This window comes from Salminus brasiliensis, chromosome 17, assembly GCF_030463535.1.
Source record: "Salminus brasiliensis chromosome 17, fSalBra1.hap2, whole genome shotgun sequence".
Lineage (NCBI taxonomy): Eukaryota > Metazoa > Chordata > Actinopteri > Characiformes > Bryconidae > Salminus > Salminus brasiliensis.
The window spans coordinates 8,149,839-8,173,642 of record NC_132894.1 but is presented as its reverse complement, the minus strand read 5'-3'; the positions used below and the strand labels follow the sequence as shown (position 1 = coordinate 8,173,642).

Below are 23,804 nucleotides of genomic sequence, written 5' to 3'. Positions count from 1 at the left end.
CACTCACATATCAGCATGTACAACAATGCACTCACACACATGCCACAATGTCAGAAAAGAGTGGACGGTGACCTGTGTGTGACCTGGGTGTGACCTGTGTAATTGCTGATCGAGAGTGAGAGAGAAAGAGACAAAGAGACATAGAATAAGAAAGTTACAGAGAGAGATACAGAGGGTGGAGACAGAGAGAAAGAGAATGAGACAGACAGACAGAATGAGATCCACACAAAAAGGGTGAGAGAATGAGAGAGACAGAAAATGAGAGAATGAGAGAGAGACAGAGTGATGGGGGAGAGAGCGAGAGACAGAAGGGAGAGCGAGAGAGAGAAACAAAATAGGAAGAAGCAGCAAAAACCCTGTACAGTGCTGGCACAATGCCCTACCACACTTACACACACACACAACAGGGAGAGAGAGAGAGAGAGAGAGAGAGATGTTAAATAAAGTGTGTGTGGGGAGTTTGGATGAGAGAGAGAGAGAGAGAATATCAGAAGGGAGGTTAGGATGAGCGATTATGGGGGGGGGTAGAATGAGAGAATATGAGGGGGGATTAGAATGAGAGAATATGAGGGGGGGTTAGAATGAGAGAATATGGGGGGGTAGAATGAGAATATGAGGGGGGTAGAAAGAGAATATGAGGGGGGTAGAAAGAGAGAATAAGAGGGGGGTAGAAAGAGAGAATATGAGGGGGGTAGAATGAGAGAATATGAGGGGGGGTTAGGATGAGATAATATGGGGGGGGGGGTAGAATGAGATAATATGGGGGGGTAGAAAGAGAGAATATGAGGGGGGTAGAAAGAGAGAATATGAGGGAAGTAGAAAGAGAGAATATGAGGGGGGCTAGAATGAGAGAATATGGGGGGGGTAGTAGAATGAGAGAATATGGGGGGGGTAGTAGAATGAGAGAATATGAGGGGCTAGAATGAGAGAATATGGGGGCTAGAATGAGAGAATATGGGGGGTTAGAATGAGAGAATATGGGGGGCTAGAATGAGAGAATATGGGGGGCTAGAATGAGAGAATATGGGGGGGTAGTAGAATGAGAGAATATGGGGGGGGTAGTAGAATGAGAGAATATGAGGGGGGGTAGAATGAGAGAATATGGGGGGCTAGAATGAGAGAATATGGGGGGGGTAGTAGAATGAGAGAATATGAGGGGCTAGAATGAGAGAATATGGGGGGCTAGAATGAGAGAATATGGGGGGCTAGAATGAGAGAATATGGGGGGGGTAGTAGAATGAGAGAATATGAGGGGGGGTTAGAATGAGAGAATATTGAGGGGGGGTTAGAATGAGAGAATATGGGGGGCTAGAATGAGAGAATATGGGGGGCTAGAATGAGAGAATATGGGGGGGGTAGTAGAATGAGAGAATATGAGGGGGGGTTAGAATGAGAGAATATTGGGGGGGGGGGGTTAGAATGAGGGAGGGAGGGGGGCTGGTGAAGAGGAAAGAACTGCCTGCATACAAAACACTGAATTCTTCTTTACATTCACTTCTACACCCCTCCTCTCCAGCACCTCTCACCCTCCACTGCAGACAGTCCACACACACACACACACACCTCCACTGTCTGGCTGCATTTTTTCATACTCCCCAACCCCTCAACCCCACATGCCACGCAGAGGAGGATTTTCAGCAGATCCTGTCACAGCAGCTCTGCCAGTCCGCACCTCATCACACACACACACACACACACACACACACACACACACACACACACACACACACACACACACACACACACACACACAAAGGCCTAACACCTTAACCAGCCCACTATCAACCAGCCCCGCCCACAGCAATATTAAACACTGTACTGGCACAACAGCAGTATTCTTGGTATCTGATTCATTACAGCTCAGTGAGGTGGAGATCCACAGTGAACACCACCACTGGCTCACAATGCAAAAACATGACCATGTCTAGCAAGCAGTTTTAGCCTAGAATGCCACCAGTGACACAAGCCGTAACTCTCAGCTATAAATTCTGACCAGTCACCATACCAGGAGGACATGTGTGACTTCTTATTTTGCAATTAATTGTTTTTATTTTAACTTAAATACGTATTAATTAAATAGACAAATAACTAAAAATAAATATATTCATTTGGAATAAGCTTGGAGATTCACAATTCTCACACTTGCCCCTTATCATTTCTGACATCCTCTAGTCCTCTAGGTGAATAAATGATCACTCACTGACCACAGGACCTCTTCAGGTTATAAACTTTGGTGCGCTATTCTGGATTATTTTACTATGCACAATTCAGACCTGAGACATCATACAGCATTTATACCCTTCCTTTTTCATTTTATTATACGTTTTTATACAACTTTTTAAGAGTCTGTGGGAACTAAATAAATATGCTGTTTGTTTATGTAGGTGCTGTGATTTGGAGAGCTCTTACCTGCTTGTGCATTTCAATATTCAGTCCGTATGACATCTCATAGTACTGTGGAGAGATAAGTGTCATTAGAGAAACATGCACTGCTGTACCTTACACCGTTCTTACAGTGGAAAAACAAGCTTGCTGGGAGACAAGCTGGCATCTCTGACAGATACAGCAGGTGTGCATGTGTAAGTGTGTGTATGCTGTGCATGAACAATGCTTTAGTCATAACACAAGGGAATACACACACACACACACACACACACCTCATACCTTTAACACATGCACCCTGATGAATGCAAATACAGTGCCAGAAGCACAAACCAAGTAGACACATGAACAATAATAATAATAATAACAACAACAATTATTACTACTACTACTACTACTACTACTACTACTACTATTAATTATTATTATTAATTAATATAATACATATATTTATTAAGACTGTACATACACAAAAAGCAGCCTGGGGTAAACAATATAAAAGTGGGATATATATATATATATATATATATATATATATATATATATATATATATATATATATATATATATATATATATATATTTATTTATTTATTTATTATTAAACAATGTTCAATATTCAAACATAACAACCAACAAAGGATTTATTAAAATGCTTAAAAATACAATAAGCAAACTAAAGGCCTGCAGGGTCTTAAGTTTGCTTTTAGAAGAAGACAGTGATGTCCAACCACTAAAGCAATTACCCCCCCACACACACACACATACACATACATACACATCCCATCCTGCATGGGCTAGTCAGGGAGGGCGCAGGAACCCGATAGGCTATTAGACGGAGGAGGGGAGAGGTGGATGATGGGAAGAGCAATACTGCACAGATTAGATCAGATTAAAGCGCTGGGCGGATCAATTAGAGGCGGGATATCAGACAGCAACACGGAGCCTGGGCGAGCGACAATGAGATTAGAGTAGAGAAAGAGAGGGAGAGAGGAAGAGCGACAGAGATGAGGCAGAGGGGCAGAGTGAAGGGGGTGGGGGTGCAGGAGGAAAGAAGGAAGAGAGCGTGTGAGAGACAGAGAGAGTGAGCGAGCAAGAGAGAGACAGTAAGTGAGCGAGCAAGAGAGAGAGTGTGAGCGAGAGCGTGTGAGAGACAGAGAGAGTGAGCGAGAGAGAGAGAGAGGGTGAGAAAGATGAATAAACAGAGAACAAGGAAAGAGAGAGTGAGCAGAATATGAAGAAAGCAGGCAGATATGGAGAGGGTCAGGAGGAGTGTGTGTGTGTGTGTGTGTGTGTGTGTGTGTGTGTTGAGGTGTGTAAGATGAAGCTCAGCAGCTCTCACCATGATATAATGACGCTGCATCTCTGACTTCTCACTGGCCAGTTTGTCACATTCTAGCTTCAGACTGGAGAGAGGAAGAAAAACACTGATTAAATACTGAACCACAGGAGATCCAGCTGAACCATAACCTCTCAGACCCGCTGTTTGAGCCCACACTCCAGTTCTTTACTCTCGTAATACTGAACTACACTGCGCTCATATTTCCCTTCAGTTTCATAGGCCCCAAGACAGAGCCCTGTGGGACTGCACAAGATTAGCTAAACCATATGGTTACCAAATAACTGACAATAGTTTTTGTATTAGGATTAATAACTGAATAACAAACCTAGGGTTGAAGGGGTTATTAAATCACACACAGAACAGTATCGGATTAACAATGAAACAACTGGAAGTAGTTTCAACACAGCCATTAAAGATCAGTCTCAGCAGGCTCTTATTTTTTATTTAGCATTAACAACAGATACACTTGTGAATTTATATTTATATATGGGAGTCTATTTACACTAAACATTTTTTACACCACTTAAATAGACAACAGATAGATTTGATAAATACACTGCAAAAAAGATATAAATACATCATCACGGCTACTCTAAAGATATCGCCCATTGTTTGTGCTTTACTGGCTCTATAATGTGGAGCCAAACTCACAGTGCTTGGATCCCAATGACTGCCACTTGCAATATACATCTGAAGATATGTACAATGTAATATCCATAAGTATTTAAACAGTGAAATATTTGCATAATTTATACTCTCTGCACCACCTCAATGGATTTGGTCAACATCTGTACCACCGGTAAAAAAGCCTGCAAATTTGCAAAATCTCTGGACAGATGATTGGACAGGTTCAACTTGAGTGTGGAGACGGCAAGGAAAGAAAGGGCCCCAACCCAAATTAATACCATAGCATCTGTTAAACATGGTGGAGGCACTGTTATGCTATGGGCATGTATGGTTGCCATTGGAACTGAGTCACTGATGTTTATTGATGATGTGACTGCCGAGGGAGATAGGGAGATGCTATTAGGATGGCGCTTCACAGAACAGAAGGATAATGTTCCTAAATGGCAGAAACAGTCACCTGACCTCAATTCAGCACTTGGTGTTATTTTGTCTAATTACTTTTGAACCTTTGAAAATGAAGAGAATGTAAAAATGGCTGTAATTTTAATAACAGTTCATCCAATACTTCTGTTAAACCCTTTTAATTAAGGCTGAAAGTCTAGACTTCTTTTCTGCATTCCAGAAATGACCTGCCTGATGTTTTGTTTAGCCGCCACAGTTTGGTTCTTGTCAAAGTGTCTTAGATTCTTATGCTGGCCAATTTTCCTGCTTTTAACACCTTCCGCACCTTTAAGAACTAATGTATCCATCCCTTGACAAAAGCCACTGTTGATGAAGACAATCCATGTTTTTCACGTCACCCGTCAGTGGTACTAATGTTATGTAGAAATGAACCCATTCTCACCCACAGTTAGAAAGTGGATTATCTGAATACTGACAATGTAGTGGAATCTGTGTGTTTCGTATCCAGAACATCAAACGACTGAAGACATAAGACATCTTAATCTATGTGTGTGGTCTCCTCACTACCAGCTATACGCTGCACTGGATCCAGACACCAAGTCGGGAGTAACAGGGGGCTTCATTGCAGTTCATACAAACAAAAAGATCACATATCAAATTATAGGGATGCTATCATACCGCGGGGGAAAAACATGGCCACAGCAGGGCGGCACAACCTCGCTTCCGCAGAGTGCTAAAATGTTCGTCTGAAATGTTCTTTTCCAGCCTTGGATGACAGGCGGTCTCGCTCTCTCCCTCTGCCTCGCTGCTTGGTGCTTCCACTTAGCCAAAAAATAAAGAAATAAATAAATAAAAGCAGAAGCAGCAGCAGCCTTCCTTCTCCCTCCAAAAAACAGCCCTAACATACATTGGGGGTTGTCATAGCGACCGTCCTCCCTGCTGCCAGGCTACCTGTGATTGGCCGTGCCAGTCCCTGATTGGCCGAGGCCGCCCGAAGCCTCCTAGGATGCTGTCAAAAAAAAAAAAAAAAAAAAAAAAAAGGGAAAAAGAAAAAACAACCCACACTGATGTAGTTTTATTGCCATAGCTTTCCGCCTCCAAATCGCTCCTGCTGTCATCCTTATTTTGATTTATGTATTCCCTGATCTATTTATGCATTTGCAAGGGGGGGGGGGGGGGGGACGCGACAGCTCGGCTGGGCTCAGGAGACCGCCCGCAGTACATTTCCTTTAAAAGGCTGAACACTGAACAAAATATAAAAAAAAGAGGGGAGAAGGAAAGAAAAGAGAGAGACAGACATAGGGGGGGGGGGGGGTGTGTTAAGGGGGGGGGGGTGCGGCAGAAACGCCTTGTCTCTGGAATCTCAATTGAAGTCAATGACGGCAGATCGAGGGTCTGAATAGACACAGGAAATGTGGGGCCCTATTCTTCTAAGCGGCGGCTTACATGCAGAAAGGGGGTTAAACGCCAGCACGCTTCGTTGTCATGGGAATAGGAGGAGGGAGGCTGACGCACAGACGTGCTGCCTTAAAAACGAGGCAGAAGAAAGGTGGTCTCTTTTCATGTTCTTAACAGGAGTTTTATCTCCTCAGACTCCAACTAATCAAAGCGTGACACCAGTAAACCTGTGCAGCTCATTCCACCTCCGATCACAGGCTGGAAACCATTTAACAGCTTTTACAAGCTAAACTGTAAATCAGAGGAAGATAATTAACAGTAAAATGCTGTTTTCTGAGGCAGAGTCATGTGATTTTAGAGGTATTGTGATTTATTACATCATACTGTCGTGCAGAAACCATGCAGAAATCTCCACTGTGACCATTGTTTACAATGGTGACCATTGTGTCACAATTTCATGATGAATGGGCCAATAAAAATGCTCCAAAAATACTGGTGAGTTGGTGAATAAACAGAATAAAAAAAACTAAAATCTACTTACATCGTATTCATTTATATTTCCACCAATTTCTTCTTAAATTATTCATTTTTGCAACCGTCAGTTATTACAGCCTTTTTATTTTTTTTTTCGTTCTTTTTAAAATGGAGTATTTAGACAAATTACCAATTCTAAATGATCCATAAGAATTATGTTTAATACTTTGATGCAAATCTGTGGTGATACAGAGGCCAAACTACAAAACCTGCATTACTGTCAATATAATACAGGACCGGCTGCATTTATAGAGTGTGTGTGTGTGTGTGTGTGCGCGCGCGCGCACACGTGTTTTGAGAAACAGAGCAAGACTGTGAGAGCTGTTAATATCATTTCGGATGTTTTTGTCACTGCTGGTTTTTATCATTACTGTTATTACAGTTTTTATCACTGTTGTCATTATCGAGGTTATCACCATTAGTACTGTAGTTCTTATTCTCATTATTTCTGAACAGAGAGAGAGAGAGAGAAGCAAAACATAGCGATGTGAGAGAATGCAAGAAATCGAAAGCAAGAGAAGGAGAGTGCACGAGAGAGCATTAGAAAGTTAGAGTGAGAGCATAAGGAACTTAGAGTGAGAGCATGAGAGAGAGAGAGAGAGAGAGAGAGAGAGAGAGAGAGAGAGAGAGAGAGAGAGAGAGAGAGAGAGAGAGAGAGAGGAGAACATGCGAGAGAAAGCAAAAGACAGAAAGTAAGAGTGATACACAGTAACAGAGCAAATAAGACAGAATGCAGGAGAGAGAGCGCGAGAGCGAGCCTAACAAAGCACATACAGTGAATGAGAGAACGGCAACAGACGCGAGTGTGCGCGAGAGGATGCAAGAGACAAAACGCAAAAGAGCAAAAGTGAGAGTAAGCAAGAATGTGCGCAACGAATTCACCTGCTGTTCACACCTGGCATTAACATGCGTCCTCCAGCGATCTGATCACACCCTTTAAATGAGTCTCCTGTAACCGCTTGTGATCGGATTTCTCACATCATTTGCAAAACGTCCAGAGTCCGTGCTCATGGTTCAGTATGGGAGTATCCAGTTTCCAGTTCCAGGATCCAGTTTGAAACTGTCAGTTTTTAGCATGATAAAAAAAAAATAATCTAACGGCTAACTCAGCTAACGGCTAACTGTCCGCATGAGTGGGTGGGTGGTGCAATGTCGCAGTTATTAGTGCTATGTACTTTCCGGCTGGGGCAGTGACGCGGCTGATGTGGGCGGTGGTTTGCTGTCCGGGACGCATCGAGGCGCTTTGCTGTTCACACTACAAGAATAATGTGGTCATATGCATCTCGGACCATCTGGCCATGTGGTTTGAGTGATCTTAGACATGCGCCGTCCCCTGCTCACACATGTTGCTGGCCACTTTTGATCGGATCACCCAGGATGCAGGATACTGAGAGTGAGGGAGCGAGGCAGCAAGAGAGCACGACAGCCAGCGAGAGCGAGAGCGAGAGAGAGAGAGAGAGAGAAATTACCTGTGATATTGTGCTTGGAGGAACTGGAACTCGTCCTTAATGCGGTCACACGAGTCTGACGTGGTGAATTTGAGCTGCTGTGATGAAGCCTGTAATCAAAGCATTAACAATCAGTCAGTCACACTGCGCTCTGCCCACTGCGCCACTACACACACACACACACACACACACACACACACACACACACACACACACACACACACACACCGGTTGAGCACAGATTACCATGCTTAACGGCACACCATTCAAAACTGCAATAACAACTCCACAACAGCACCATTTCCGCAAATTCAGGTAGGGGGCTTTTGAAAATTATTAAATTGCAAAAGCGAGATTGTGCCGGAACTCTGGGGAGGTAGACCAGAGCCTGCAGTACGGAACAAATCTGTGAGCGCCTTTCCAAGATATGAAACACAATTTTCCCAAAAAACAAAATCCCTGTCAGTCAACCTTCAGTCAGATGGGGTTTGCTTCTAAACTAGAGTTGTATTAAACGTGAGGAACTTGCAGCAGTTATTAAAGGGGGGGGGGGGGTTGCTGTTCCAGCTCCTTCCAGGATGAGCGCTCAGGAAGACAGAGAGCAGGGAAGGTCTGGTCGGTCTTTCCCCAACCGGTACAAGCAGGGGGCACCCAGTACACCCATCCCTGCAGCCATCACTGAACACTGTCCCTTACACCCACACATTCCTTGCTACTTCTGTCTTACACACTTCCGCATGGAAATCACATTAAATAGGGATGTGCAATGATATTACACTACTGATCACAGATATTTCAAACTGAGATTGGATGATGTATACACAGAACTCCAGAACAGTACACTCTTCAGGTGGTCTCCAATCCTGCTCTGGGAGAGCTTCCTTCCAATCCACCCCAACCCGATCCAACTGCCTTTAGGAAATCCATGACTGGCCAAACGAGGCGTGTTCGATTTGGGTTGGAGTTGAAACTTGAAGGGTTGGAGACCACTGGTTTAGATGATGCCAAATAAAATGTATTTATATATATATATATATATATATATATATATATATATATATATATATATATATATATATATATATATATATATATATATATATATAAACACACACATACACGCACACGCACACTATATGGACAAAAGTATTGGGTCACCTGTTCATTTATTGTTTCTTCTGAAATCAAGGGTATTAAAACAGAGTTTCTGCTGCTTTTGTTGGAGTAACTGTCTCTACTCTCCAGAGAAGGCTTCCTAATAGATTTGGAGCATTGCTGTGAGGATTTGATTGCATTGATATACAGCATTAGTGAGGTCAAGATGTTGGGTGATCACCACTCCACCTCATCCCATCGGGTCTTGGACGGAGCACCATTATAAAGATAAACGTAACCCATCTGTGGTAGTGAGCACACACACACACACACACACACACACACACACACACACACACACACACACACACACACACACACGAACTAGAGCGGTGGGCAGCCAAGTCCAGTGCCCAGGGAGCAGAGAGGGTAAAGGGTCTTGCTCAAGGGCCCAACAGTGGCAACTTGCCAAGTCTGGGAATCGAACCCACAACCCTGTTATCAATAACCCGGCGCTCTAACACACAGCTCAATGCTGAGGGGCTTTATACCCCTCTAGCCCACACCTGGCATTAGGCACCGTGCGAATAGGTTAATGTTTATACGCTCCAGAGTCCTATTTCTTTGGCAATATGTCTCTACAGGGAGGTATTGCACATCTGTGTCAGCAATGGGTGCACCTTAGTAGTTGAATGCATTTATTAAAAGGGTGTCCACAAATATTTGGACATATAGTATATTTGTATTTCTTTATTTCACTGCATTTGTAATTAATGTGTTACAGTATGATAATGTACAGTAATTTTGAAAATTATTAATTTGTTAATTGTTACACATTTTTATATATCAACATTCAAATATGTACATGAAAAATACTGGATATCAACATTTTGCCCAAATCGTTACATCTCAAATATACATCTCCATTTCTTCACTCATTTTAAAAGGTGGTTTAGTTATTAGCAGCCCTGCCTGCTGACATCATGTTTATGCCCCAAAAGAAGACACTGCTTAGGCCCCCAAAATGTTGAGGAACACCTCTGACCAGATGCCGTCACTCTGGTAAAAGTAAACAGGTGGTTTAACCAACAGTTCTCACTGATTTTTATGAACGCAGACGGTCGAGAACACAACCTCTGCAAACTGCGCTCAGCTCTTCTGCACAGCGCTTCACCATTACCGGAAATCAAGCCAGATCAGGCTAAAGGAGCTAACGAGCAGCGGTTCAAGCACACAGGCAATCAAGACCCAGTCAGCTGGAGCTTCTCTCATTAACAGCCCAGTGTCGCTGCAGAGCCCCATTATCTAGTGCACGGCCAACGGGCAAAATCACCTTATTTTCACCTCCTGTCGCCTTCTGCAATCCTTTAGTGCGTCCAGTTTCAGTTTGTAAAGCAGTGAAAATGTACCAGCACTAGACACTGACTTTTAACCCATACCTGTTCTGCTTCCTATTCAAACACTGGACCTATGGTACTCATTATAAAGACTATAGATTATACTGATATTGTGAGGAATAAAAGCAAAAGCACAGAAGGATTGGAGTATAACAGTACATGCATTAGTATGGATCCTTCACAGTATTGAGGTCATGGCATGTTGCATGCAGTTTCGCAGAGAATTCACAGTACTTGTAGCCTACTGGAGTGTGTGAAGACTCCCTGCTGCTGGAATCAAAATTAACCCCCAAATACCCAAAAGTAAGGGGGATCAGATACAGAGCAGACAACTGACCCAGGCTCAATTTCTCACAGTCGTAAATAGTGGAGTGAGCTTTTCATGTGATGCTCACACTACCATTTAACTATCTTTCATTTATGCTGGGAGAAACCCATTCCATAAGATTGCTAAATATTACTGAAAATTAAATAATCATGCATTTTCATATTAAATATTTAAAAACTAGAGCTGGGTAATGACAATATTTTATTGTATCGTGATAATTTTGTTATTGGAATAATATTATTATTATATTATTATTATTGTTATTAATATGCTTTTCTAAGCATATGGAGGATACTGTTAGTGCTTAATAAACACTGATCAGCTGCAGGTTTAATTACAAACAGTGTAATTAGACTGGTTTAGTTAGATAAAGTGCAGCAGACGTTGAATAAAAATCACTATTCGGTACGGGAGAGGATCTAAATGGTATTTTTTTAGAATCTGTCGCTACTGATGTTTTTAGTCTGGTCATTACATGTATCGTGATAAATATTGTGTACTGCGAACAAAAAGTTTAAATATCGTGCTAAAGTATTTTTACCATATCTAACAGCCCTAGGGGACAACCAATTTCAAAATGCAAAACAATAGCAAAATTCCACCAATTTCTTAATATTTTTAGACTTTTAAACACCCAATCCATCAATTAACTGAGAAAATAATCAGCAGATAAATCCATAATTAAAATAATCATTAACTGGAAACACAATGGTTCAAAAAAACTCCCCATGTGCAGCTTTCTTATTTATTCATTTTTAACAGGAAGACATTTAACATATTCTTCCATTAATAAAACTGGTTTAACTAAAGTAAATATTTTGTTCCACTAAAAAAAAAGGCTGGTTTTCATTTCTTTAAGGGTCAAGTGAAAGAACAGCAGCAGCAACAAGAGTTAGAACTGTGAAAACCTGTACTAGTGTTCATCTTTCTGTTTGTAGTATTGCTTCTACAGCTCTGCTTAGAAAGCTGCCTGTGTACTGACCTTGTCTGTGGTTCTACATCACACATGCAGACAAAGACGTATTAAAAATAAAATAATAATAATAATAATAATAAAAAAAGACTGAGCTGATAACGGTGGTTTCAATTCCTGAAGTACGCAGGCCTATTTCAAGCACTAATTTAAGGATACTAATCCTACTTGAAGTGCCATTTAAACCAGATTAGTCTTACATGGAGGAGAAGAAGAAGAAGAAGGAGGTGGTTCTCATTTCTAGAGCTGGGACCACTTAACGGTTTACTGATAATTATCGACCATAAAATGGGCCATAAAATTTGATAAATGGACGCACAAAGGTCCCCACTCCTATCGCGATCCAAGAATGGCAGCCGTCCTCACAAACTGAGTGACCATGCAAGAAAAATATTAAATAAGAATATTAAATAGCAATTTGAACTGAGAAGGTGCCCAAAAAAAGGAAAACTGGGGGATGGAATGCCGGAGAAGCCATTTCACAGAAGCCTGGGGAGTGGCTAAAGGCTAATGCTAAGCTGATCGAAAAAGGGTCGACCCGATGCCAGACAAGCAGGTGCTAGGCTACAAGCCAACCCTAGCAAACAGACTAAAATTTCTTCAGCTACCACAAACATTGCACACAGAGAGGACAAGACTCAGGAATAATTATAAAATATCAAATATACAAATATAAGCACTGTATTGGTTCTGTAAACCACGTGCCCTCCCCCATGTGCCTTTCATAGAAGGAAACGCGTTTCATCCTGAAGCTAAATAACAGGGCGGTAAATAGCATTTTTCACCCCAACCAGTCACATACTATTACCACCGAATTACTTAATAAACAAATTCTTTGGCACCTTTGAATAAAACCTGCACAGCAAGGTTGCTGGCGAGCCTGTGGGGCTCCAAGGGTTAATAATAGGTACAGGTTTAAAATCGTGATGATTTTTAAACATCAATCCAGGTCAGCGGTGTGAACTCCCAGCACTCGTTCACTCACAGAGTAAGAGGCCGGAGTGAATGGACAGGCGCTCGGAGCCAAACGCTCAGCCTCTGAGAGAATATGGAGACGCATTCAGTTCTCAAACCTTCCTAGTCCACAGCCTCAGGTGGAGTAGCTTGTAGTGGAGAGCTCCGGGACGCTACACCCACACAGCGATGGCTTTCAGCAGTGGCTCGCTAGTCTTTGGGCTTCGCTAAATGGAAATGTGGTGCACTGCGGTTCAAGGCTGGCCACAACGTAGGAAACGGGCCCAACAACAGGCTGCAGGAAAGTACGGCATTAGGCTGAGGAAGAGGGCAAGAGCTGGAATTTAAGTGAAAGCGGGAAAAAAAAAAATAAAAAAATAAAAATAAAAAATAGAAATGTCAAATCTCCCCGCCGCGGGTTAGCAGGCTTAAAAGACGCTCACGCTGCCTTTTCAAAAAGACGGGCCCACCTCACCAAACTGAACTCAACTTTTTCCTTTCCCGAAGAAAATGCACACACACTCGCATAAAAACGTACATACATGCGCACACCCATAGCTGCTCCAAAATATAGGACAATCCCCTAATTTGATTCTTGCTATTCTGCGCTGCTCCTTTGAGATGCAATTAAAGCATTAAAAGGCTTTATGTGCTGGTGGGCAAATTGAGAGTCTTCAGCAGCTAAATGGGATTCATCATTCCAGTAATTTACTGCCAGCCCCCGACCCTCATCACTTTAACAGGGAAAAAAAACATAATCAAACCATTGCAGAAAATTCCCTCTAAACCATAAAGTCTATTTAAAAATCGAGGGGAGGGGGAAGGGGGGCCTACAAACAAAAGCCTGTGTTTCCAGCAGCGCCGTTCATAAAGACAGAGGAGATGAATCTGCTGGAAGATTGTGATTCTTTGTGTGACTGACAGTGTGTATCGTTCATCAACACTCATCCTCTCTCGTTCCAATGTCTGGCCCATACTGCAGGACAAACGGGCCGACTTTGAGGCCGAGTTGCCTCTTCCATCAATCGCAAAAGGCCTCCTGATATGAGGTTGATCTTAAAGCAACACTATGTAGCATTTGTACATTTGTAAAAAAACTGTTTCAAATCACTGTACTGCTTAACTGACCTCTAATAGGGAGAATAGTGCCTCCATCGTTGCTACTCTGGGCTCAGCACGCTGACTGCACCATGTAACTCTGGTGAAGCGGGCTGGATAATGCTTGCTAGAGCTGTGTACTGCTGTGTAACACAGGTCATATCTGTGTAAAGTCCTGTAGTATCACTCTACTGCCTCAGTCTGCATGCTTCTTTTACTTTCAGTTCTGGATCTCTCAGCTTGTTAAGAAAAGTATGTGTGCAGAGTATGTGTGAATTCTGCTTTCTGACTGTAGGGGGAGCCCAGGAGCATAGAATACCTATTCTTGCTTGCATAACGCTGTTTTAACCAATGATCTTTCTAGATTATTTCATAGTGTATAGCACCTATAATCCAGCCTTTACTCCTCCCATCTACTGCCAGTGCAGACGAAGGGCGGCCCAGATTGTGATTGGTAAATATTCAAATCTGTTCAAAGTCGAGCTTAGTTTCAGGAGAGCTTAGCTACTTTAGCTTGCACCCTCTGCTGACACAGATGAGCAAATGAAAACACACACAGCTTGTCTAGTCCCTGTAGAGAAGTACTGCCAATAAAATAGGACACTCAATCAGATACACATGAACCTGTTGGCACCATATCTAATGCCGGACGTGGGCTAGAGGGGTATAAAGCCCCCCGGCATTGAGCTGTGGAGCGGTGTTCTCTGGAATGATGGATGGTGCTCCATCCAATACTTTTGGGTCGAGTTGGGAAGTTGGGGATGAGGGGGGAATTCTTACAGCAATGCTACAAAACCTAGCAGAAAGCCTTCCCTGGACAACAGAGACAGTTACTTCCACAAAAGCAAGATAAACAAAGAATAGGCAGGTGTCTCAATACTTTAGTCCATATTGGGTAGAAACCCTGCTGACCCCCTGGTTTTCAGCCAAGGCTTCATCAACATAGCAGCAGTCTTAAAATCATCCACCATGCTTGATTTGATGACGTTTGTGAGATATTCCCAGCTGCTCCCGTGATGTACTCCCGGGAGGTTTTGAGGTTCGGAGACATCGGTCAGGAATCTTGTTTGCGTGCACAGGGCAGATAGGGTAGCCTGGGGACCTTTGGAAAAATGTAGGTGTGGGGAGTCTCTCACTTTTCCGACATCGGTTAGCCAGGATTTTTTAAATCCTGTAGTGTGGGCCAGGCATAAACGAAGGCAGCAGCAGGATTCCACAGCGGAGACTCTTTTAATCTCAGTGTTTACCTCTGCTCCTGTCCACCACGCCAAATACGGTCACATCTGGGTCTTGGCAGCTTCCTGGATGTTTAGGTGAGAAGAGCTGGGCTGCAGGGAGTAAAACTGCTTCAGCTGTCTGAACGGAGCTGGCAAACCTAAGTGCTACTCTCAGGGGCCACCATCAGTACCTTCACATCTGCACTGATCAATCACCACAATCAGCTTGGGCCTGAACCAAAAACATGGCCAGTATTTCATTCATTCATTTATTCATTCATGTTTTTATCTGCTTCTTTGTGGTGAGGGTTGTGGTGTGAAAAGGTAGGTCCAGGAACCAGTGGGCACAAGGCAGGTATAGGCCCTGGATAGGGTGCCAGTGCATCACAGGGTACCACACACACACACACACAACCTTTAATTACACCTAGTGGCAATTTAGCATGGCCAATTTGCCCATTATGTGTTTTTGGGAAGTGGGAGGAAACCTACATGGACACAGGAAGAGCATACTAAATTCCTCACTGTCAGTGACTGAAGCTAGGATCGATCCCACAACCCCAGGCCCCTGGAGCCGTCAGATACCCACGCTACCTGTGGCACCACTCTTCCTCCGAAAATAAGCAGAGCAATATTACACAGGTAAGACAGAGAGACAGACAGGAAGAATACGGCAGGCTGTGCTGTAATCGAAGCTCAGAATAGTAACGGGGGCTTTCAGGACCGCTGCACTGGAGGCTTCTGTAATCCAGTGGCGGGAAGGGGAGCTAATCCTGTTGGGCAGGAATTTGATTTGGATGATTATCTCTATGGCCCGAGTCCTAGCGTGCATGCACGCACACACGCTCTCACACACACACACACACACACACACACACACACACACACACACACACACACACACACACACACAAAGATGGCATTATCCCACTTCCCTGCGCTGAGCCAATCTGACCTCTTTAAGACATTTTAATGGGATTAGGCTACTTTGAACACTCTGTCCAAAAACACCCACCACCACTGCAGGAACACGCAACACCAAGATCAGCAGAGACAGTGAAAGACAGTGTGAGAGAGAGAAAGAAGACAGAGGCAAATCCTAGAGACTGACCAATCAGTGTTTCAGGAGACGATACAGAGCCAGGACCGATCCCACAACCCCAGACCCCTGGAGCTGTTTGACACACGCACTGTGGCATTCCCAAAATAACCAGTGCAATATTACACAGGTAAGACAGAGACAGAGAGAGACAGACAGGGGCAATAAGGCAGGCTGTGCTGTAATCAAAGCTCAGAATAGTAACTGAGGGGCTTTCAGTAGTTCATACTGCTAGCCATTGGTAGCTGGGGCAATTAGCATTGCTCTCTCCAGGGTGGGTAGATGGCACTTTCTGCCCTCATTACTCCAGTGCAATGCTGGCTGGCTGGCACTGGCGTCTGCTGGCCAATGCATCAGAGCTGGGTACACAGCTCACACACCTAACTCAACGTTCCAACAGGCTATTTAACACTATTTAAAGCTGAGCTAGCCAGCTTTCTAACACAACACAAAGAGACTGGAGTGTTGTGGGGCACCAAATTCAAAGAAGAGGACCTGCATCTACGGTTGAAGAAGAGGAAACCAACACCAGAACATCCTTACCCAGAGAAATGGCTCAGTTACGAAGCTCCGGTCAAGCTTTGGATATGTTGGGTTCTTGTAAAGCCGCCAGAGCCAAGCAACCAATGCCTCTGCTTCACCAGAGCTTCGTAACCGAGCCATTTCTCTGAGTAAGGATGTTCTGGTGTTGGTTTCCTCTCCCCAAAACGGTAAGAGCAGACGTGTGGCTTTGGCATTATGCTAAATGCTTATTCAGATCCGTGCAGGAAACACTGCTGTGAGAATAAAAGCATGTAAGAGAAGAAGAGAGAGGGGAACGAGAGAGACAGATAGACAGAGGGAGAGAGATGGAGAGAGTGAGCGAGGGAGAGAAAGGAGGCAGGACGTTATGAGGAACTCACAGGCTGGGTTTTTGGAGCCATCAGGTTTACAGGGCTGTGCGGAGTCCAGCAGCTGGCAGGTCAGTGCGTGATTTGTGCGATTACCGGCCCGAGAGCTTGTGATTGTGATTGATGCGGCGTCGGTAAAAAGAACTGCTGGGGTCACGACCTCTGGAGCGCAAGCGATTACTCCCAGCCCCCAAAACAAATAACCCTGGGATGAGCGCTCAAAGCCGAGGGAACGCATGCAAACAAACACGTCTCGGAAAAGCCACCGGCAGGCAGGATGCAGATAAACTCAAAAGAATGAGCAGATATTCACAGCTAAACGCTGCATTAGCATCCCACGCAGCAGCCGCCTCCACAGGGATTTCCCCACGCTTAGCGGCAGGCTGTCGATGAGCTCTGGGTGGTGCTCTCGTAAGCCTCCGTGCTTCCTTTGGTAAACAGGGATTACGAACCATTGTGATCATTCACAACATGGGGCAGGTGAGCCTAGCTGGGAGTAGAGCTAATCTTTGTGTGCGTGTGTGTGTGTGTGTGTGTGTGTGGGGGGGGGGGGGGGGTTACCATTACTTTAATTACAGAATCAATAATCAATTAATTGTTGTCAGATGCAGAACTGATGATCTACCAATTGCAGTGCATAAGACCCAATGGACTGGTCAGTCATCAATGATCCACCAGCAATTAAGTAATTAAACCAAAGAATTGATCATCTACCAACGCTCATCCAGAGATCTTAGTGCCAAGATCTAGTAGAGAGAGAGAGCATTCAGAGTGATGCTAACTCAGCATCTTGGCACGACGATGGTTCTAAGATGGTAATCAGCCAGCTCTGCGTTGATCATCTACCAATGAAGATCCATCAAATTATCCATGTGTAACTGGCCTCTCAGCTACTGTATGTTACTGTATGGCATACGACGACTGTGCCGGCCCATCAAACAGCTGGAATTACTCCAGAATAAACTCCCCCAGCTCTGTGTTCCTGCCGTGACCGGAGAGTGAGAGAAGAGCAGGAAAGGCTGGCACTCTAAGAATCAGTACTGGCCCTTACCAGGGATGTGGGCTCTCTATTGCTGTTCTTCTCGGTGACCTATTACAAGACTATGGTGCTATGGAGTCCTTTAAGTTCCTGTGAACTACAACTGTAGAGACCTTAAGTGGGACATCAACTTTAAATCTCTCACCAAACGGGGCAGGATGAGAATCTACGAGAATCTATGGACGTCACGTAAACGGAAGACCACCCACAGTAATACTGTATACCGCATCATCATTTAATGATGATATAACGATATAAAAATCATGGACACTGTCCAACTCTAGTTTCTACAGCCGTGCGCAAGCTTCAGCGCTTCAGCCAGCAGTTAAACAAGGAAACTGCAGCGCTCTGTGACCTAGTCCAGAACTGCTGTAATCATTAACTCTCAAATATGATCTTATTGGCCAATTACAGAAATATCAGCCAATCATTGATTGCATATTTTGGCTGAAAACTGGCCGATACCGATACACAGCCAATCGATTTTTCCATCTCTAGGTGTAGTTTAGGTATGGACGTTCACTCTTCAATCAACCTCTTGATATACCTTTATTTTTTAAGGGTTTTGACCAATAGAGCCTGATTCTGGTTCTGCTTAGAGAGCCTGAAATGTAAAATAGAAACTGCTGCAATTCATTAAAGAAATAACAGAATGGTATGCGTGTGTGTGTGTGTATATGTATACGTGTGTGTGTGTGCGTGTGTGAGATGTAATCTGCTCTTGACCCTGAGCTTCGTGGTCCAGCACAGTGGTCTGAGAAGAGATCAGCACGGCAGTGGTCAGCACTGTGCCATGTCATGACCCAAACAGCTGCTCTTTTGTGTGATGTTCCTTAGAGACACAAGTTGAAAAGACCCTAGGGGAAAGTCTGTGTATGTGTGTGTGTGTGAGTGTGTGTGTGAGAGTGAGAGATGCAACAAACATCTGAGCCAGCGCAGAGGCAGGAATAAAAAAAAAACTACAATTTTTTGCCAGCCAAGGTTGTGACAAATGTAATAATCCAAACCTGGCATTTAATGTGTGTGTGTGTGTGTGTGTGTGTGTACATGCTTTGGCATTGGTTCAGTAATCAAGATGTGGGACAGCAAGGCTTAACCTCCATGTTAGGGGCTTAAGAGAAAAAAGCAGCGGTCTGTCCTGTTCACTAAAGAGGTCTCCACAAAGCATTCTGCTGCACCTTCCACCACAGCAGCTCTCTTACACACACACACACACACACACACACACACACACACACACACACACACACACACACACACACACACACACGTTTGCATGTGTGCGTAAGGCCATTTATCTTTCTATTCCTGACAACAGAAGCCGGTGTTTTCGCTGACAGGTTTGCTCTCTTCAAAAAGCCACAAACCCCACCGTAACCCTTCAGACTCCTCAGATTCAGTCAGCGCTGAGCGGCAGCTCGATGTATCATTAGGGAATCTCTATCATGATGCTGGCCTGACTGGATACAGCTCAGATATCGCACAAGGCTACGATATGCACTTTTTGTTTTAATTGAAATCAATTGTACGCTGTGGTCATTCGGTCCAAACCACAGTCCTCAGCCAGTAGATGGAGATATTAATATGATCCAGCAGCTGTAAATGAATTAGGTGTAAATAAAGCAGGCAGGTCTTCACAAATCACATTAACAGACATTTATGCATTCTTAATACGGACAGAGTTTCAGTGTAAAGGTGTTCAGAGAGGACTTTACTACACATACACACCAGACATTTCAGCATATCATGCTACTTAATGATTCCTTTTGAGAAAAGATTCAGTAGAAACGTCGAACAACATACTGATGCAATACACCATTCACCATCTGATGCCAACAACCTGGCTCAGCACACCTGAAGTGGGTTAGCCACAATGCTAACAGCCGGGCTCATCAGGGTTGAAGCCATGATGCGACAGACCCGACTGCTGGGGTCAGCAGAGGTCAAACAGGACGGCCGTGGCAGCACAGCAGTCAAATAAAGGAATCGCAGCAAAGAGAAGATACAGGCAGGACACAGGGCAAATCAGCGGTCACAGAGAGACACCAGCGTTCTCTCACCTGGAGATGGTCTGAAAATGCTCCCGTAACCTGTGCCTTGTTCTGCAACTGCTCTGATGTGCTCGTCTGAGCTTAGTAGCCGCTTTCTCTGGGCTGCAACACCACGGTGAGAATACGGACGGGAGGAAGCAGGCGTGGCTGAATACGAAGCACTTGTTTTGGACTAAGATGCTGGTGCTCTAGTACAACACCTACTGGCAGAAAGGATCACATGGTGCAGCTTTAATCATATACGAGATATAAATAATAGAAATTAGGGTTACATTGCCTTAAATTAGGAACCAATATCAGTACCAGTACCTAAAATTCGATACTTTACACAACATTATAATTTCCAAAAAAGTCCAAACGTCTCTCAGACGTAATTTTTTACACACCAGACTAAATAATACCGCTCTTTACCACCTTCTCCTCTCCCAAATCCAACCCTACAACCTCCAATCCAGCACCAGGGCATAGTGTAGGGCACACAGCATAGGGCACACCATCAACACCACACTCCAGCACGTCCAGGTCATGCGCTGTATGCCCCCCGCCTCCCAGTTCTGGCCCCATTCACTAACAATGCAACAACATTCGCCCCAAATTTGTCCACAATGCAATGAGAATATCAAATTATTAACCAAACATAGTGAACCAAACAGTGCACAGTGTGGGCCGAGTGTATCGCTACACCTCCACCAATTACCTTTATCATTCCAAACAAGATCACTCCCACAGCTCAGACGCTGTCCTCTTGTTCAGGCGCACCATCCTGACTAAACACAGCTGTGGGAAACCCTTCCTCGGCTCTTTAATGATTTAATATCAGCAGTTAACTGGAGCTAAGTGGGGGGAGAAGTGAAGCACAGCTGTCTGAAGGCAAAGCAGGTCACCAATAACAACACAAACACTGCGCTCCACTGAAACGTGCTCCGTTACTCACAGGTACATAAGTAACGCGCAGTGTTGCTCTTGCCTACAGCTGCACCTTTTTGCGTGCCATTTTACATGTGTGTGTAATGGCCTGATTTCCATTTAGGCCGCCTTCCAGCATGCTTGAAGACGTCGAAGGATCCATTATTTGCTACGAATGAAAATATATAACAAAACAAAATGTTTTAACACGTTTTTGTCCAATCGGTGAAGACGATGGTGCTTTACTCATTCCAGCAAATCAGCAGTCAGTGGTTTTCTTCACCCTGCTGTTTAAATGACGTATATCTGCCCTGTAAAGCGTGGCTTGTAACACTGGTTGGTATCAGGGGTGCAGTATAATGCACCTGTAATGCCTTTATTAAATCTTAACAAGCCAGTAGCCGGTTAATAACTGCTTGCTGTTTAGTACATTATTAAGCAGCTCGCCACCCTCACTGTAAAAAGACAAATAATTGATTCGATTAAATGTGATTTAACTATGAACTAATTAGGCCTTTAAATGAGCACATCCTATATAGACCCAGTCCCTCTAGTTACTGCTTAATAATAGTAGTAGCTATAGTACTACTATTAGTAGTAGCAGCAGCCAGTTGATTCACACAGATTGGTTAGATAAGGCCTTATAAAAGTATAATATTGGACATCTAATATGCAGTACAAAAATTATGCATCATACACAAATAAAGGTCGTTTGAAACTGCTTACTTCACCATAATTACTGCTTAATAAAGCTGGGTTGGGTAACCAGTAAATCACCAGCTGTGCAGTGGTGGTTCAAGTTATTAAGGGTTGCGAGTCCAATACAGCAGGAGGTTGCTGGACTAGGGCTGTGCGATATTGGGACAAAATGATATTGCGATTTTGTTATTATTATTATTATTATTATTAGTAGTAGTAGTATTAGTAACACAATTAGGAGAAATCTGGTGAACATATCCTTGTCTGTCTGTCTGTCTGTCTGTCTGTCTAAATTGCTGCATAAGTTGCAACTGGCATATTTTTCACTGCCCTGAAATGGGAACTGAATGTGAATGCAATTAAAAAGCTTAGCAAGACTATGTTTCTCTACTTGCGTGTTTTTTTGTTTTTTTTTTTATGTTCTTTCACACACACTTATCACATTTCTTTTCAGAAGTCATTGATCCAATATGGTCATGATTTTAATAATGCCTGAAACTGGACTGAAATAAATAATCCTGAGCAGATAAAATCTGCCTCTTGTAGATATGCCATTTGAACTGAGAACATTTGGCGATGTAGCTACTTCGCATGCAGCCCTATTCGTTACTCAGGTCCGCTAAGCCGCCCCTGATGGGCCCTAGAGCAAAGCCCTTTACCCTCTCTGCTCCTGGGGCACTGGAGCATGACTGACCCTTCGCGCCGATCCAGCTAAAGGCAAAACTTTTACTGTACAAGTATAAACAACAATGATAGCACATTATTATTATTATTGATTAGGCTTAATTACAGCATTGTAAATGCTGTGTAATACACCCCCTCCAATATTGGTTGGTTTTATCTGATTCCATTAAATATTACCTGACCGAGCCAAAATTCGAGCCTCTGCTGCCAGAGTGCAGGGCTGAAAAGCCCTGCAGCAGCTCCTGGAAAGCACAGTGCTGAATTCCTAATCCCTACTCTTATTACCCTGCACTGGATCTTAATGGCACCATCAAGCAGCATAAGAGCACTGGAGAGAATTAGAGGCCACAGGCAGAGAGGAAGCTTCAGGTTTGCACTTAAGAGACACACCTGACCAAACACAAGACAATAAAGCCATTATCAAGCTGCACACATGAGCACTGAGAGGCAGCCACGGATGACAAGGACATGACGGGAGTTTTTATGAGCGTCATGAGTTTGTGGGGAAAAGGATAGACAGGTACGTTTCTGACGATCAGGATTCAATTCCATTACCACTGTTTGGGAGTAATTTAAGTCAATCCTGAAATCACAAAATTGATCACAATTGAGCTGTGGCTAAAACATAACATTTCTAGAGCTGCAGTTTGAGTCCATCAGTCCAGAGGATGTTTCCAAAGCCCATCTGGCTGCTCTAGATAATCTGTAGTATGAGACAAACGTTGTGTTTTGTGATCAAGTCAAATGAAAGGTTCTTTTTTACAGTTTGCGCAAGCAATAGTTTGTGAAGACTGTTGTGCAAAAGCACAGTTAAATGGTGCACCATGTCACAGCCCGTCACTAAACTCACAACTACGGTGGGCTTGTTTCTCAGAGTGTGACACCACCCATCAGTGAGCTCTCAGTCCCTCCTTTAAGTGCACACGGGGAATGAACTTATTTGACAGACACAGAACAGAAACTTGACACATCAGACACGTCATAATACTGTATTATCATTCTACCACCAGGGCTCAAAAACAGCTTTCCCACTTTGTAAAAACCCAGGCAAACGAACCCATAAAAAATCTCAAGAAGGAGCAGTTAGATTTTTTTTAAATTAGGATGAATTAATATTAGGATTTAATTGAATTTATTAAGATTGTAGATAGTCACTTACCGATTCATTGGCAAGATCTGACATTGGGCAACTCAACTGAAGTATACACAATGTGAACAATACACCCAGCAGCCCTTTTCTGT

General features: G+C 43.6%; 1 protein-coding gene across 3 annotated transcripts in view; it reads right to left on the bottom strand.

Annotated features, from left to right (window-relative positions):
- tle5 (TLE family member 5, transcriptional modulator) overlaps positions 1–23,804 on the bottom strand; it is a 41,103-nt gene that overhangs the window by 11,225 nt on the left and 6,074 nt on the right. For 2 of the 3 annotated variants that reach the window (XM_072660033.1, XM_072660034.1), the window contains exons 2-4: positions 8,154–8,242; positions 3,724–3,787; positions 2,410–2,454 (exon numbers count right to left, since the gene is read on the bottom strand). In XM_072660033.1, the coding sequence (XP_072516134.1) occupies positions 2,410–2,454; positions 3,724–3,787; positions 8,154–8,242 (198 nt within the window). Of the gene's footprint in view, positions 1–2,409; positions 2,455–3,723; positions 3,788–7,566; positions 7,848–8,153; positions 8,243–23,804 lie in introns of those variants that run through there. The other variant, XM_072660035.1, reaches the window with a different exon arrangement.